The following is a 16,484-nucleotide window of genomic DNA, read 5'->3' as shown; positions in this document are numbered from 1 at the left end:
TCTACAGTAAGGTAATCTTGGGTCATCCTTCGCCATCTTTCATTCAGTGTACTGATTATCTGTGTGCGCGCCCTAAAATAATAGCTCGAAGCTTTCTGGCTTATTGTCTAATAGCACGAAGCTTTCTGGCTTATTGTCGGAAGAAAAAAGCCGTTCAGCGAACAAAGTGACATAGCTAGACAGAATGGCAGGTGCAGGGGGGGCCCTCTTTTTGCAGCTGTCATAAAGGCATCTCAAAAATAGACAAGCTAATGCCACAGTTTGGGTACTAGTAACTTTTTAACTATGCTTGAACCATTAGAAGAACAAGCATTTAGGTGATCGATGAAGCAAGCATGAAATCTAAATCACACTGCAGTGACACTGTACCGCACACTGCAGTGACCAGACCCCCAAGCGAATACGCTGACTGTCTAAAAAGGGCACTCGAGTCAAATAAGGCTCATCTCGGAAGAACAATGCTTATCACGATACGTAGCGCACATGCGCCGTACTTACAGCTGCATTGTTTTTAGCGGTGAGAGCACACAGAAAGCTCAATATTTTTCAGTGAATCAAGAGAAGCAGAATGAAGCCCATAGCAATAATAGTATCCGCCATTTTTTGTGCAGTGGCAAATGGACAGGAACCTAGTAAGTGTTTTTTAATAAACGTTTCATATATGTAGACTATTTCACAAAACAACTTTTTAATACAAGGTGTTCATGGAATTGCAGAATCATTTTATGCAGGGCTAATGCGACCATTGCTTCATTCAGAAGACATTTGCATGCCTTGACTACTGGGACCCCTACTTCTTAATTATGGTAACCAAATCGAAAATCTGGGGACCTGATAATGTAAGAGTTCGATTGCAATTGAGGGGAATATCATGCACACTTCGTTCGTTCACATTTAGAGAATGATGCCAACAGCACGATATGGGACAACAAACAACACGAAAACAAAGGAACACGAAGAAAGTTCAAGCAGAATAGATACACGTAAATTGAGTTGCAATTTGCGCTTGCGCTTGCAATTTCTTTCGTGTTCCCTCTTTTTGTCTCATTTGTTTTCCCTCAACGCACTGTTAGTATCAGTTCCCAAAAGCCCATTCCTACTGTTTTAGTTTTCATCCTTCGACATTCACATGAGGGACTTGTCGCCTATGTTGATGGATTAAAAAAAAGAAATGCAATTGAGTGAAAGTAGTCGTCGGATTACACTGGCCTTGCACTCTCTGCACTTGAGGTTCCCCTAGGGAATATCTTTCTACATGGAACGAATAACACAGTATCAGTTACAGTTACTAACATTTATTTGGCTGCCGCATTTCTGCGGCTGAATAAAATTAACACGGTAAGCGGAAATCTTGTATCAGTCAACAAAATAAGAGCTGTCGCTAATCGAAGATAAATGAGATAACTCATCGCTAGGAAAATTCTTGTGGGTGTGTTTTATTTTATTGATAGAAAAGAATGTTCACGTTGTCTTACGTGGCGACTTCCATATTTCTTGGCATTTTATCGGCACAACACAGATCTGCCGGGCTCCATGACACACTGGCTGGACTTTATCAAAATGCAGAAAAGGCATTTGAAAAAGAAGTGCACAGTGTAACGATACTACGCTATACGATTATATTCCCGAGCAATCATGAAAAGAGAACGCTCACCCGCTCATTGCTAGTCCATTATCCCTTTTGTTAGTGTATATTTCAACTGCTACAGATCAAGTATAAAATACGTGCCCCTTGAGAACTGTTACCTGAATAAGCATGGCGAAAGTTTGCTGCATGCAGTGTCATTTCCCATTGGACAAATGAACGAGTGACTAGTCATGCTGAGTAGGCCTCACGATCATTTCAAGTACGCATCAAGACCTGCGACATCTGTTTGTGAAGAACTGGCCGAAAAATGGCACGTCTACGGTGCTATCTTCAAATTACAAACTTGTAAAAGTTAGCCTGCCTTTCTTCGTGCAAATGTGTCTGTTTATGCTAGATTCTTTCTTGGCTAATGTGGCAGCCTTCGGTTTATGAGGCATTGAAAAAAGCTGGTAGCACCAGCAAAGGCCTCAGTGGGCGCGTCGTCTCACAGTGTGGCAGTGTACATTGGTTTCATTTGCCACTAGTGGCGCTGTTCGCAGAAACGACGGTGGTGATTGACAGCGGCGGCCCGGTGTCCATAGAGTTGCTGTTTTTGATGCAGGGCCGTCATAACTTTGTGCTTAGTCCAAAGGACGAACTTCACGTGGCACAATAGCATTTTCAAACAACCTTGACGAATACAATGCATTTTTTTGCCGACCTGGATACTACAAGCACAAAAAGGATATACCGCTATTTTGCCAGGCCAGCACACAAGGCTTTAAGAATGAACAATAGCTTTTATAAGGAGAAGAATCAAATGCAGGACTATTCTCAAGCCAGCTGTCAGTCATTCCTTTCTGAAGTGACAACCCTATGCAGCCGTTCATATTAACCACCAATATGAACAAAAAATATCTAGTAGATATTTCAAGCCACTTTGAGCAATCGGATGAAAAAACTTGACCTAAGAAATTTATGTGAGCTTCACTTGTTGCTTTCTCCCTTTCATTGTGCCTCTCAAGTTTGTGCGTATCACCACTTTTGACTTCGGCTTAATTGCAGTGCGTTTGTCTGTTCTTGTCTTCGGATGAAGGTTTGCCCGGGATAGCTTGCATAAGGGATCATTTGCAGGCTGCTAGGCTTGTTTCGCCAGTAGACAGTGCTGTACATTCTCACAGCTTATAAAGTCCCTTTATTTGTGTTAGAGGTTACGGGTGACTTTTTATTGCGAAAATCAGAAAACTTATTTTACCGCGCGAATATTTTTGTCTGGACATGGGCAGTCTTTGCATTTTCCCGATGTGCCAGTGCCATGATTGGCATTATCATGACGTGATATATTATCATGTGATGATTATCATCATGTCAGCACTTTAGAAAAGAAACAGAAACGCAGAATGACGGTGGCATGGCTTTGTGACCTGCTCCCAGAGAAACGTGTCACGAATCAAGACTGATTTCTCATAGGTGCCTACGTTCGTGGGAGGTTCGCCTCCCCAATGTAACAGCAACTCGGGGAGTCCATGCACGTGGCGTTATGCTGTGTGTCGAAGTATTGTTCTTTTCATTCATCATTGTAAAACTTTTTTCGAACCCCTTTCTGCGCATTGACAATGATGCTCTTTACTAATGGAAGGAAGACAAAAGAAATTGTGTTCTGCAGCTTAGAGGCTGACTTGAGACATCGACGTGAACATTAAAGAACAGACACATTACAGCGCACATAGAGGTCATGGCTAAGCGCAACTGGCCGAATATGCAGATATATGTGCTACGGTACCTCTAGTTCGACTATAGTTCACGTCGTTATGCGTCGTCATCGGTGTCTCTTATTTCGGGAAAAAAAAATTATCCGACGATTACGATACTCCCTAATGCGAAATTTGAGCGCAGCTCTATACGTGTTTCCATATCGCGATATTTTGAAGCAAAGAATTTGAGAGAGACATGTAGCAGAGTCGGTAATGGTCGAAAATCTGATCTGCGGATCAAGCGAGCCGGCGTTTATACATGACTCGTCAAAGGTTCCAGTGTGATCGCTGGTGCCGCATGGCTTCCAGAAAGTACTATACAATTCGCATAGCGCATACAATCAGATTAAGAAACAATCTCACACAATAACAACCAAAACAAGCGCGAACGAGACCGACCCAACAGAACCAAACAGACGCGGGCGAGAGCTGTGGCGCGAGCAGACGATAGTACGAAACGAGCGGATCGGCTGAGACCAGACACGAGTGCGCATCGAGCCGTAAGGAGGGTCCGCATGACACCAGCATCGCGCGCGCACGTCACTGAAGGGGCCGCTCTCATTGGTCTCCGCCATTCGCGGCTCGCGTCCTTCGTCTCCCACTCCAGCGAAGGGGGGCGGAGCTGGTTACGAGGCCGACGACAACGCCGACGACAACGACGACGCCGACGACGACGCCGACGATGACGCGAAACCCAGGAACGTACGCCAAAGAGCTGCGCTCTAAAACAGAAACCGAACCTTCATTCTACTCCATTTCGCGCCCTCTACACTGCAATGATTTCGCACCACTTTAGCTTTGGCACGATGTTGGCACAGATTGATCATGAGGGCGCCATATTGCCTCGCTCATTTGCTGCAACACACACACACACACACACACACACACAGACACACACACACACACACACACACACACACACATATATATATATATATATATATATATATATATGTATATATATATATATATATATATATATACATATATATATATATATATATATATATATATATATATATATCTTTCATGACTGACTAGTTATTCCGATTCCTCTTCCCAATTATCTCTTCCCGGCGTACTTTTGTAAAATTTCATATCGGCCTACACATTGTAGTAGCTAACTAAAGCAGTTTTCAGAGGCGTCACTAATGTAAATATTAAACCCGCTGCTGGAGAATGCCGGAAAAGTAATGTTGACAGAAAAGCCGTGCTCTCAGTAAAGCTTTGCGCCTTGCAGCAATATGCACCAATGCAGCAATACCGGGCCTGGTATTATCATGATCATTGTCAGCAACACGCCCTCGATGCGAAGAGCGCGCGGCGTTTAGTTTTAATTTTCGGCTGTTTTCACGGCACGTAGCGCTATCATATTTTTCAGGCACGATCGTTGGCGCGCATTTTCTGCACTTGGCTTGTCAGATTAACATGGCCAGATCTGAGGAGGGACCCTTTAAACAGGAGTATTCAAATTAAAGATTATGAACTCATGTTTTATGTCAAGTAATAGGGCATTCTCGAAACATGTGTTCAAGTGAGCTTTCAATGTGGTACCAGCTACCTTTAAGAATACGCAAGCCATCGATCACAGTGGACAGGCAAGTGACATATATACATCGCCAGAACAATGAAGTCGGCTTGCCATACGCAATACTTACAATGGACTCCGCTGCTCGTATACAATACTAACGGTTGCATGCTCTTGTACTAGTTTGAAGCATTGACTAACTACACATTTCTGAGTCTACATCACGGAAAGAGCGATGCATCTAACGCTCGTCATTACTGCGAGCACTTGGTTTACGCTAGTAAGCAGTCAAGGTAATCGTAAGTGTTTTTTAAACGAAGTTTCCAAATTTCATCTAGTATTCAAATACGCACGGTGTCTCCTGCTGGTAACAGGCACACAAGGGACATAGTAGCGAGAATAGGATACTATAAATGCGATATAGACGTGAACAGTGAACGAAGGTCATCAATGGCTGCGCTGTAGCTTTTAACGTATTTTATGTGTTACTCAGTGATTCAATGCCGAAGACGCGAAGAGTCTGCAACATTAGAATCGTGCTATAGAAGAAAGAAAAGTAGCGAATGAATGATACAGTAACGAATAAGGATGCAACGTATCTTCTACCAATTGAACCAGTTCCTATTCTGTTACAATATCCGCAAAAATACAGGCTTGAAACAGACAGGTAGTTTGCCCATAACAGGAAGCAGTGACGTGATGGCTGGCGTAATACTAAATGCAGATAGTATTGCACAGTGTTGTCTAATATTTGTTGGAGCAAAGGATCGCAGTGGCGAGCAAGTAGTGTGCATTCGAGGAGAAAAGAATTTTTTCAATGCCGGCTGCTGTAGAATCCAACGTCGTTTGTAAAGATGGCGTAGTCAGGTGACGGAGAACATAATGTTTCCTATCAAAATTGCTAGACAAAACCCTGGCTCTGGGATTTTTCTTATGCCATGGGAGTCATGGATTTGTCTAATCTTCGTGCTTCTGGGTTGAGACGACCTTGCTAATTTTTGTAATGAGCTATACCTATGTTTGTGGCGCCAACTGTGCAGAAATCCTAGTTTGATTATAATAGACGATGACAGTACTCTACGTACACGTATAATAAGTGCAAAATGCTGCGTTTTGAAGCGTAGTAACATAACGTTAAAATTGATAGAGTGGAAAAGCAGGAAAGTCATGCGAATCAAGAAGGCAGAATTTTTTTCGTATTTCGCGTAGTTACAAAACTATTCTTATTTAATGATTCTCCCTCTCTGTCCCTATGTGAGAGATGCCCGCTATGCGCTAAGAGCGTCCTGCAGGACCATAATAAAGTTTTCCAGTTCAGTCCAGTCCTCTCATTTATTATACTCAGAGCAAAAGTGTCACTAACAAAATTGTACAACATCCTCAAGTATTCTCAACCCAGCTTTCTGTTGCTCACGATGTGCTACACAAAAATCACTGCCAAGCCTCAGGAAATGCCCTTAAAATACAAATTACCACAGTTTAGAAATACAGTATTTTTCTGCACTCGGCTTTGCAATTTCAACACCCCGAGGCATAGAAATCAGAACGCATGTCAGCCTTGCTGTCGCTTACGCATGAACTAAAGTGAGACGCGTGTCACCTCAGAAGCAGACAAACTGGAGTGGCAGTCTAGGCAAACGTAAAATGCATATAGTTTTTCTTCTGAACACTCTGTCAAAAGATTTTAAGCACCGACTCAGTACCAGACACGCGAGCATAACCTGCCTTAAATATTAATAAAGTAAACATGCATCTTTTGACATAAAATATGAAGTTAAATTATTGTAACCTAGGTTTTCTTTTATATTCATGAAGCATTCTTCGCCTTGGAGAGTTCCGCGGAAGTTCATTTGCTGATTATGGGCTGCTGAACTTCCAGTTCTATTTTATTTTGCCTTCGCGATGCTAGCTGCATGTTGTAGCCTCCTGTTCAGGCCATATGCTTGAAGAACGTGGTGGCACAAGGTCGTATTTCGTGAAGAGTGAGAAATTTGTCTTCTGCTAAGTAGCGTTCGTTCTAAAGCATCCGCATGCGTTTCTATTGAAGCTGCTCCTCTATTTCACGTAGATGACGACTTCATTGTATTGTAACGACCACAAAAATAAGAATAAGGCTTCACACAGAACGCAATGTTTCACCTTTGACTTCATTTTGACTTTTAACTGCACCTTTGACGAAGCATTACGCACCTCACACATTTATTTATCTGATTGCGATAACATAACATTTCTGAATGTTACCTCACACATTTATTTATCTGATTACGATAACTGATAACATTTCTGAATGAGTGCTGAAAGCAGACGTCGAGAGCATGGCGTGATAACTTCCCAAATTTTTCTAATGCATGAGGCATGAAAAATATAGCACTGTGACATGAGAATATTCTGCGGTTACTACTAGCTCCTGCTGGAATTTCGCAGCGAGATTGTATTTTATGGCCTGAATCGTTCAACAGACCAATTCGTATGCTTATATATTATCATGAGAAATTCTGCACTGGGATAGTTGGTAACACATACTAAAATTTTTGCGTAAAATAATGAATGAACTGATAATATAGATAGATAGACAAATGGTGTTTTCAAGGAACAAATTACTGCTTAGCTTTCATTACCTACCAACGTGGTACCCAAATTGCAGCTCCGACATACATAGAAATACGCTGAAGGCCAAGCTTGGCCATAATGCTGGTGAGAGAAGCGACGAGACAAGATTGTTGCCGCCATATTTTGTACATGAATTACAACCGGGCACGCAGAGGAATGCAATCACTCGTTCTGTTCTTTGACAAATCATGCAAGTAATAGTGTAAGGAGTTAAACAGGGTGATCATCTTTATGTTATACAACATTTTTGAGAAATTACCTGCTACAGATTGCATGTCTTGTCTTTGAAGACGCGAATATTACTAGCACAAGAAATCGAAACATATATTAAACTAATCAAAATAAACTCACCGAACAGCTTGTTAATTGCCTTACGGCACATATTCCAATTTATGAATTGTAGCCGCTCAGCTTTCAAGACGTGACCACTTAATATTAATTTCTTGGATGACACCAGTTTCGAAATATTATTGCCCAAAGTGTAGAACGAAATACATGGGCCTACCAGTTACTTTCTGCTCCCATGCATAAAAGAGCGTTTTCTTAAAAAAGTAAGTGGAACAGTAGCACATTTCTTATGGCGATTTTCATGGCGCATATCACCAAACTGGAGTTCAAGTTCTGTTAATTGTGAGCTGCGCCCCTATGATATGCTGCTATATAAGCACTAGAGCACGTGAGAAAAAAGCACTGTGTGAGACTATACATATAGGGTACATACTCATTGCGCAAGTAACGCGAGCATAGAAGAGCGAAGGTTAGTTTTGTAGCTAATAAATTACTGTTGTGCTGCTAGATGTGTTGGTAATTTATTCCAGAGCTGTGATGCGGCATACGAGAATGTTTATGACCCATAATTCTTGCGAGATTTTGGAACAGTTAGTGTTTTTGAGGGGACTGATCGTTATGGGTATGTGGTGTTTTGATAATTTCTAGGGAAGGACACATTTTAATTTTGCGCAGAATTTTGTAAAACAGAACCAGGGCGTGGTAATCAATGCAATGTTTAGGGGGTAGTATATTAAGTTAAAGTACGCCACTGTGATTGAGCTCGACCTTTTAAGGAAGAGAATAGCTTGAAGCGCTGTATTTTGTGCTGCAATAATTGGCAATAAAGTGTTGGCGTACGGAGTCCGTATATGGCAATAGTATAGGTATTATGCGAGTGTATAAAACTTACATATAGAGTACGGAGTGTGTTCAAAGAAAAATGTAGCGTAGTGTATACAGCATTGGGATTTTCTTATAGATGATTAGTGTAGTCTCATGCATATGTTTATGCCACTTTAGTTGACTGTCGAGAAAGACACCTAAAAATTTCGCCTGGTTAACTCTTTGCAAAGGAGAGTTCATTAAGTTTAATGAATAAATGTTCATTAGTAGGGTGTCCTTTTTCGGCGAAATATTTATAGCTACTTTTCTTTGTGTTTGCCAGAAGACAGATTGAAGCCAGTTAGATACTTTTATCGGGAAATCATTGCCTTTCTTTGGAAAGATCTGTTTCCGTACCAGCTGACCGAAAAATTTTTGTATCGTCTGCATATAGAATGGAGTCTTCTGAGAGATACTCGGGTAGATCTTTGATGTATGCCAGAATAAGAAAAGGGCCCAATATGAATCCCTGGGGAATTCAGCTGTTATTTATCATTTAGGATGGCGCAATTGTGGGAATTCATTTTGCACGAGTACGTCTTGCATACTAACTGGCTTCAATACGTAAAATGCGTAATAACTAAAATGCGCAATGTACGCAACAATAAATGCGCAATACGTAAAATAATAAGTGACTTTTTGTTAATCAATTGAGTGTGTGTTTAGATTTCACGTGCAATTAATATCCGCCTCTTTGAGTAATCCAGCTCAAGGACAATTATGTTATCTGCAACAGGCGAATACTTAAAACTCCGTAAAAGATACGTGATCACCGTGTGTAGTGTTGCGGACAAATAAATACGATCTTTTGGCGAAATGTAGACAATAACAGAGCAGTGGCGTCCGCAAGATAGTTTTTTGAAGTGCTTAAAAAAAGAAAAAGAGGTCACGATATTATAGTTTGCTACGTCATCTCCTTACCAGGATTTTATGCTGGCGTTTAAATTGTTTTGTTACTTCGATGCTGCGCGCTTTGCCAAGTCATTAATTTTCATTACAAATGCGAAATCGGAGTTCGTACATTTGGCAGCACGCTCCAAAGCGACCGGCCACAGCCCGTAGCCACATTGCGCGTCTGTGTCCTTGCCATACATTGGCATACTTTTGCACAATGGTACTAGTTTTGCTGCTGTCGCAAGTTTTCAGCCAAGTTCTTAAGAATGAACAATAGGATTGTCGCTCAGTTTTCCTTGCCTAGGCACCGATAACAACTTCTCCAGAAAAAAATGAAATGCATCTTTAACCGCTACCGCCATACGACGCAAGCGTCTGAGAAGCTTCCTTGAAGGTCACAGAGAAATATGGGCTAAAACGGCGTGGGCAGGTTTTTTGCTCGTTGGCACAGCACAACACAAAAATAATTCTTGAAAGAGTGAGACACTCTGCTTTAGAGAGAGTATAAAAATACGATGACGATAGCCCTAGAGAGCTTAGTTTCGTGTAGTGAATTGTAAAGCAAAACTTTCTTTCCGAACTCTTCCGAGTTTCGCTGAGCATGGGTGCTGGGTGCCTGCCGGATGCTGCTGCTGCTACCTTGGCGAATAGCTGGTAGTAAAAAAAAAATAAAGGCGTGACGGTGGGATGGAACCTCGAGTCCCAGCACACTACCCCGATGCTGTAAGCATTAGCTCACAATCGCAGACATCGTTCTGTTGTGGCATCGTGCCAACGCCAACTAACTCATGGAGGTGATTGCCCAGTTTGTCAGATTTGCCTAACACAGGTTGGTAAGAGCACTTGTGGCAGCTCCACTTTTTCTTTACGCCAATGACGCAGGAATGAATTGGGCTAATTTATAGCATTTGATTTCCCATTTCATGAAAGCTCCAACTTACATAGATTTCTAGCTCTGCGTTGGAGCAGCATATATTTACAGCGAGGCTGTTAGCCTCTAGTTGGTCGCCATTTTTCGTGTCCGCGGCCATTAGCAAGAAACGTGGGCCTATGACGGTGGCAGTGCAGGGCCAAGAACAATGGCTCGTACCCCCGTAAGGCAGATGCTTCATGCCGCCAGCAAAGGGAAGCGAGCACTGCATACATTCTTTTGAATCACGCACACAACAGGCAGTAGAGCCCGTGCGTTTCAATAAAGAAAAGAGCAAAAAAAAAACATCCAAGCAGCAGAATTGATTGTAAGGAGTTCCTGATAACAACGCCCTGCATACGTTTCCCGGTAAAGATAACTATCGCGCAGGCTTCCGCGACAACTGCAGCTTGTGACGTAGGGAGTGACGTCACTAGCCTTTTGTATATAAAAGAACTAGTCTTAGAAACTGACTTCAATTTTGTTGCAGCGCAGCTACCGGCGGTGGCGTGGTGTCAAAGTTATCATTACTCCCATTTCTTCCATTACTCTAAAGCAACAAAGCATTGCGTACCCCATCGGCCGCTCCAGCGGTGGTTTTCAAGAGTTTCGCTAGAAGTCCACTTTCGCAGAGCGGAGATGGCGAATTCATTTTTTTTCTTTCGTTGAAGGATTTCAGAGCGTATTTATGCCATATGCAATGTGTTAACCTCACACTGTGATCTGTAGAAACTGCTGATTCCCTGACATTTACTCTTAGATGTGTGTTAAGTTAGTTCTATAGGAATCTACGAGCACGACAGCTAATTCCAACTATTAATTAATTCAACGTTTATTCAAATTCAGTCAGGTGTCGTGTTAGTGCGCGCTAGAATCCTGACAATTGAACAGGGGATCCGTATTGTTTCTGAAACGTCAACTGACTTCTTTGTAAGTCAGTGAGAGAAGCATTTATATTGTATTTTCCTGCCTTTTCACTCCGGTGCACAGCACTTCAGTGCTTTCGGCGTCAGATTCTGCTTCTCGATGTAATCGCAGAATGACACGTCTAATTGCGTCACAGAAGGTTCTTCAAGATGCATGCCAGGCCGTGGGTGTTGTCTTTTAAATTAGCGGAACAGCCGCGATACAGTTGTTCGTAGAGCACCTTGTCGATGTACCGAAGGCCAAGAATTTAAATTCCACTCGGAGACGAGAATTTTATTTTCTCTGAGCCGCACTTGTTGTCAAATGGAAGCCGTCAGATAGATAACATCAGCGACTACTCCCATTGTGGCTTAGTAAATGGCTGTTGACCTTAAATGAGCTATTTTTGCCAAATAATGTTAAATAAATAGCCAGATCATGGAAAGGAGGCCCAACGTATTGCTATCGCTATCATAAAAATAAATTATTGTAGCTAAGATATCTAAAATACAACTAAAAGCCGAAAAGGAATCTTTAGGCATGACTAAGAACCCTTAGCTCAGAAAATTCGTGCTGTGTACTAGGTAAAAAAACTGTGTCCTTAAGATATCACCACTTATCAGATGCCTCAGATTATACCCTCCGTCTAGACGAAAATATTTTTCCACGCTCACTGGCAGGTGTTTGTCGTTACAACATAGCAGAATGGATCCCCCATTGTCTTCAAAACTGCAGCACGTGTGACAATGACCACGAAGGGTTTAAATGAGCAATGTGCACTGTTGTTTACAACGCTCAAGAGAGGAAAATCACACATCAGTTAATTTAGGGTGGCCTTCGTCAATCTGACCCTATAAGAAGGTAAAACCTGGGGAAGAAACTGAGTTGTAACTGCTGTTATTGTGAGAATTGTGAACATACATTGCCAGCTAGGTACATTTCGTATTTTATAGCAATTTCTTGAAAGTAATAATGCACACGAAGACTAAGTTTAACTGCCTTTCTTGTAAAAGGAGTTCGCTACTCGTGAGGCAAGACAAAGCTGGTTATCGAACGTCCCAGCTAGTCAGATACGCGCCCTCAGTGGCGATAGTGCTTTGAGTAGGTAAAGGGCGAATGCAGGTCCATGTAGGTATAACAATTATACTTTTGTCAACGGCTACCTTGCATCACGTTCCCTTTAAAACATGGAAAATCAAGAACTATCGTGGACTATTAACTTTATTGCTTCATGGAGCCACTTTCGTATTTTCCTTTCGCTCACCTTGCACAGCTCAATCGTCGCCATGCGGCTGCCTAGAAGAGCCAGCAGGCAGCAGTAATCGGAAAGAGAAATTCTGCAGACCTCATCTGACGCCCCCTTCTGAGCTAAACAAACCGCGCAACTGCATCTGCAGACCTGGCCTTGTGCGGAACGCCTGGGGCGACTGCATCACCAAGCACGAGTGCACGCACTGCAAGTGCTTCCGCGACAGAGATTTCAACGTGTGTGCTAGGAAGTGCCCACTGCTCTGCAACCAGCCAATACGTGCTTCGTGTTCTCAGAAGTGCGTCTTGGGCTGCGACTGTCCTCCTGGTTCCGTACGGTGAGTCGACCAACTTTCCCCTGAATGCGCCTTCATTAACAGACAATAGTTCGCATGAAATGGAATAAAAAAAACACTCATATAAGATTGGGCATGCTTGGCAGGCTCATCCGAAACTCAGTGTGGATACTAATGCCAGGAATTAGGAATACTAATGCCACGGCTGTGCTAAAAAAAGAATAACAGCCAAGGTGACAGACGAACTTACTACAGTCTGAAATCGTTTGCCTTTTTCACTACATAACAGCAAGCTTTGACTCTCTCAGCATCTCTCACTGCTTCTACGACTGCTTCGTCTTCAGTGTGGTGGTTGAGCAGTGATCCCACTCTATCCCGCTTCTCCCATGGGTTGAGTCCTTACTTCGTATTCCGTTGACGTACAGATATACCCCATCTTTGGAACCCACAGACCGTAGTTAGCTTTCCCTCCGATCATTTTTTTGTTCTTCTTCGGCTCAGAAAATTGTCGTCGTTCTCTGTTCCAAATGTCCTTTTTTTCCTCTGTACACTTCACCAATGATGAACACTCAACTTCTATAATACGAGCATTGCGTGATGTTGCACACGTTTCTTAAAAACAGCTCTTTGTCATATTAAAATAGAGCGATGAAAATCGAATATTCGTACGAATTTTTAGTGAATTTCAACGACATCGTCGCCACGCTGAGCTTTCACCAGCTGTACTAGGTAGGCTTACATCCAAGCTTTATTCGCTGCAGCAGAATTCTGAGGAGCTCTACGCCAACTGTTGTAATGCCCAGGAAATAACAGATGCCATGTTACCACCGTGGAATGCAGTACTACAATGAGGAAGTGAAGAATAAGTAACTGAGAATAAAGGGAAAGTTTCAGCCAGATTGCAAAGGTGGCTTGCGGCTTCAGCTGCATGTAGTTTCAAGTAATAGCGTAGTCGGTACCTCCACCTTGCACTGGTGCCTGGAGATTTATGGCCTCGTGGATATTTCATGCCATGATCCTATGCCTTCAGTAAAACCGATAGGTTATGAGTGATGGTAAAATAAAGTTAGGCCTAAAATAAACGACACAAAAAAAAGATATCTCGGACTCATGTTGTTACTCAAAGCGAGATGTTGCGCTAGCACATGGAGGATTCTAACACTTTTGCAGCACATTTTTATTTATTGAGGCCTCTTCCTTAGTAAGCAAAAACACTTTCCGATGTGGTGCCATGTTTTCCGAAGGGCGCAGCTTCGGGAAGCGCTCTCTTAAATTGGTTTGTGCCTCAAATAATATTTTCGTGCGTGAAATTATTACGCATGCTGAAATGAAATGGTTTATGTAGTATGGAAGAGGTCAACTCTCTTCGGTGCAAGATGGCAGTGTTGTTTGCCATGCCCACACTGCCTTGCGCATGTTTTCAAATAAAAGAACACACATATGCGCATCACAAACACATTATACAGAGTTTGTGCCTGTGTATATCTCTAATGAAGGGAGGTCCACCAGTGCCTAGCCACCTAAATGTTCGAGCAAACAGGCTCATGCACATGGCGCATAAATGGACGTTTTGTAATGAGTTGCTTGCAAATGCATCACTCTACGCAAAATTTAAGAAAATCACAAGACCCTCAGAACCTGACATAGTAAGCGGGAGGTAACTAATATACGTAACAAAAAAGCGCAACACCTTTAGTTCTGCTTAGGTAAAAGATATACATAGTTATTTTAGTTGCCTTTGTTAAAATGAGAAACTGTTTCTATGCATACCATTGTACTCGTTCTCAGCAGCTCGATCCTCAATAAGAACTTTTTAATTTTTTTTCCAGAGACCCCAGGGTGAAGAAAAACGTGTGCGTCAAGACAACGAAGTGTGCTCCGACATGCCCTCCACAATCGAGGTTTGAGCCCTGCGTGTCCACCTGCGCACCCAAGTGTGGCAAAACGCAACCCACCATCTGCACCACACGTTGCCAGCGGGGCGGCTGCGTCTGCTTAGAGGGTTACGCCGAGGCAGAGCGAGATGGGGCGATGATCTGCGTGCCCCTGCAGGAGTGTTACAAATACACGGCAGCAGCGACCTCGATCAACTCTAGCGTACATGGGCACATTGCGGGCAGTACTGGCGCAGCAGGAACCGCATTGCTCCCAGGCTTCATTATAGAACGACCAGGGGGTTCAGCCGTACCCGGTGTCGTCGTAAGCGGACCGGGTGGTATCTCCATTTATACACAAGGAGGACCTTCTAGAGGTACCTCCGGGGTAGGAGGAGCCGGTGGTGGCCTAATCACCAAAGGTACAGGTTCGCCAGATTCCGTCGAATCTGGAGAGACAGGGGCAGGAATAAACGCGGAGGATATACCCTCACACGATACAAAAGGATCTGGTCGAGGTGGCATTGACAAGCCCCTGGGGGGAATACCGTCAGGTGGTCCTGCACAAATCGGCGGTGCCGGAACGAGCGCAGCGACAGTAGCCTCACCCAGCACCGCCCCAACTGTCGACCCTGTATCGGGAGGCGCCGCGACCAGCGTAGGCGCTACAGGTGCAGCCTTGCAGGGTTCCATGACACCAGGTGGAGCAGCTGTCGAACTTGCGCCTCCTGCTACAGTGCATCTCCCTCCCACTAAATTGGACCCGACAAAAGGAAAGTAGCCACCCTGTGTTAAAGGCGATGTGCCTGGAGTTGCCGGTAGAGAGCCGAATAGCACACACCCCCACGATACAACACAACACATTTAGCCGGGCACTGCGACAGCCGTAGCTGATCGCATTGATAATATCTGAAGTATCACAGTGACTCAGGGGCGTTAACCATGTTTTGGAGTAAGGCCTCCCGACGGCTCTCATTCGCCCAGTAACGTTGGGAATTTCATGATCGGCGTTTTAGGACGCTCGTCATCTCACGGCACAACTAAAGGAGCAGCGGTGTCGGGCCCGTAGACTTCGAGGACGAAAACAGAGCAACCATTCCAACCCATTTGTTTTCCCTTTTGCACTCCATCAGTAAAGTGAGCATCGCTCCGCCAGCATTATAACCAAGATCGCTTGGTCATGCATAGTGGACGATCAGGAAGCAGAAAGAAAAAAAAAACTCAATGAAGGGTGCACTAAAATCAAATATCCATGTCACGTTTGTTTTTTTTTGTTTTACGAACAGGAGCCTAGTACTGGGGCTTGTGTTCAGGGAAGTTTTGCGTTAACCACCTTCAAATCAACTGAGCGAAATCCGTTGTTTGATTGTGCCTTTACATCCAACCTCCTAGTGTACGTACAGTAGGCTCGATGTGCCATTAAGTTATTGGACCAAACGCTTCTTGGAACCCTTTGTTTCAGCGCAGTTGCGAGAGAACCAGTTAACCACTGCAACACGAATAAACATTTTGTTACCTTTCGGAGCTTGTGTTTCTCTTGGCTAAGTTACCTTCAGGCGTATTGTTGGTTTTATGTCTAGGAAATACATCAGAATAGTTGTAGATTTTGATAATGAAAATACAACGAGCAGGAGGGTCCCAAGACAACGTTTGAATAATATGCTGATAAAGGAAAATACTGGAGGTAGGCGCGAGTCTTCACTGACTGGCCGACGACGACGAAGTGGAGATTTTGCGTGCTGCCT

General features: G+C 43.3%; 1 protein-coding gene across 3 annotated transcripts; it reads left to right on the top strand.

Annotated features, from left to right (window-relative positions):
- Positions 1–517: 517 nt before the first annotated feature.
- LOC139051077 (spore coat protein SP96-like) lies at positions 518–16,261 on the top strand. Of its 3 annotated transcripts, none has more exons than XM_070528153.1 (3): positions 518–632; positions 12,595–12,907; positions 14,695–16,261. In XM_070528153.1, the coding sequence occupies exons 1-3, from the start codon at positions 569–571 to the stop codon at positions 15,518–15,520; spliced, it is 1,203 nt and encodes a 400-aa protein (XP_070384254.1). In that variant the 5' UTR covers positions 518–568; the 3' UTR covers positions 15,521–16,261. The 3 variants fall into 3 exon arrangements, with proteins under 3 accessions (XP_070384254.1, XP_070384253.1, XP_070384255.1); XM_070528152.1 differs by lacking the exon at positions 518–632 and adding an exon at positions 5,013–5,148; XM_070528154.1 differs by lacking the exon at positions 518–632 and adding an exon at positions 5,022–5,142.
- The last annotated feature ends 223 nt before the right edge of the window (positions 16,262–16,484 follow it).

Source organism: Dermacentor albipictus, chromosome 10 (assembly GCF_038994185.2).
Source record: "Dermacentor albipictus isolate Rhodes 1998 colony chromosome 10, USDA_Dalb.pri_finalv2, whole genome shotgun sequence".
Classification (NCBI taxonomy): domain Eukaryota; kingdom Metazoa; phylum Arthropoda; class Arachnida; order Ixodida; family Ixodidae; genus Dermacentor; species Dermacentor albipictus.
This window is presented reverse-complemented; position numbering and strand designations above follow the sequence as displayed.

Coding starts and splice junctions, on each gene's coding strand:
- LOC139051077 (XM_070528153.1), top strand. CDS start 569: ATGAAGCCCATAGCAATAATAGTATCCGCCATTTTTTGTGCAGTGGCA. Junction 633..12,594: donor GGCAAATGGACAGGAACCTA/GTAAGTGTTTTT, acceptor CACCTTGCACAG/CTCAATCGTCGCCATGCGGC. Junction 12,908..14,694: donor TGTCCTCCTGGTTCCGTACG/GTGAGTCGACCA, acceptor TTTTTTTTCCAG/AGACCCCAGGGTGAAGAAAA.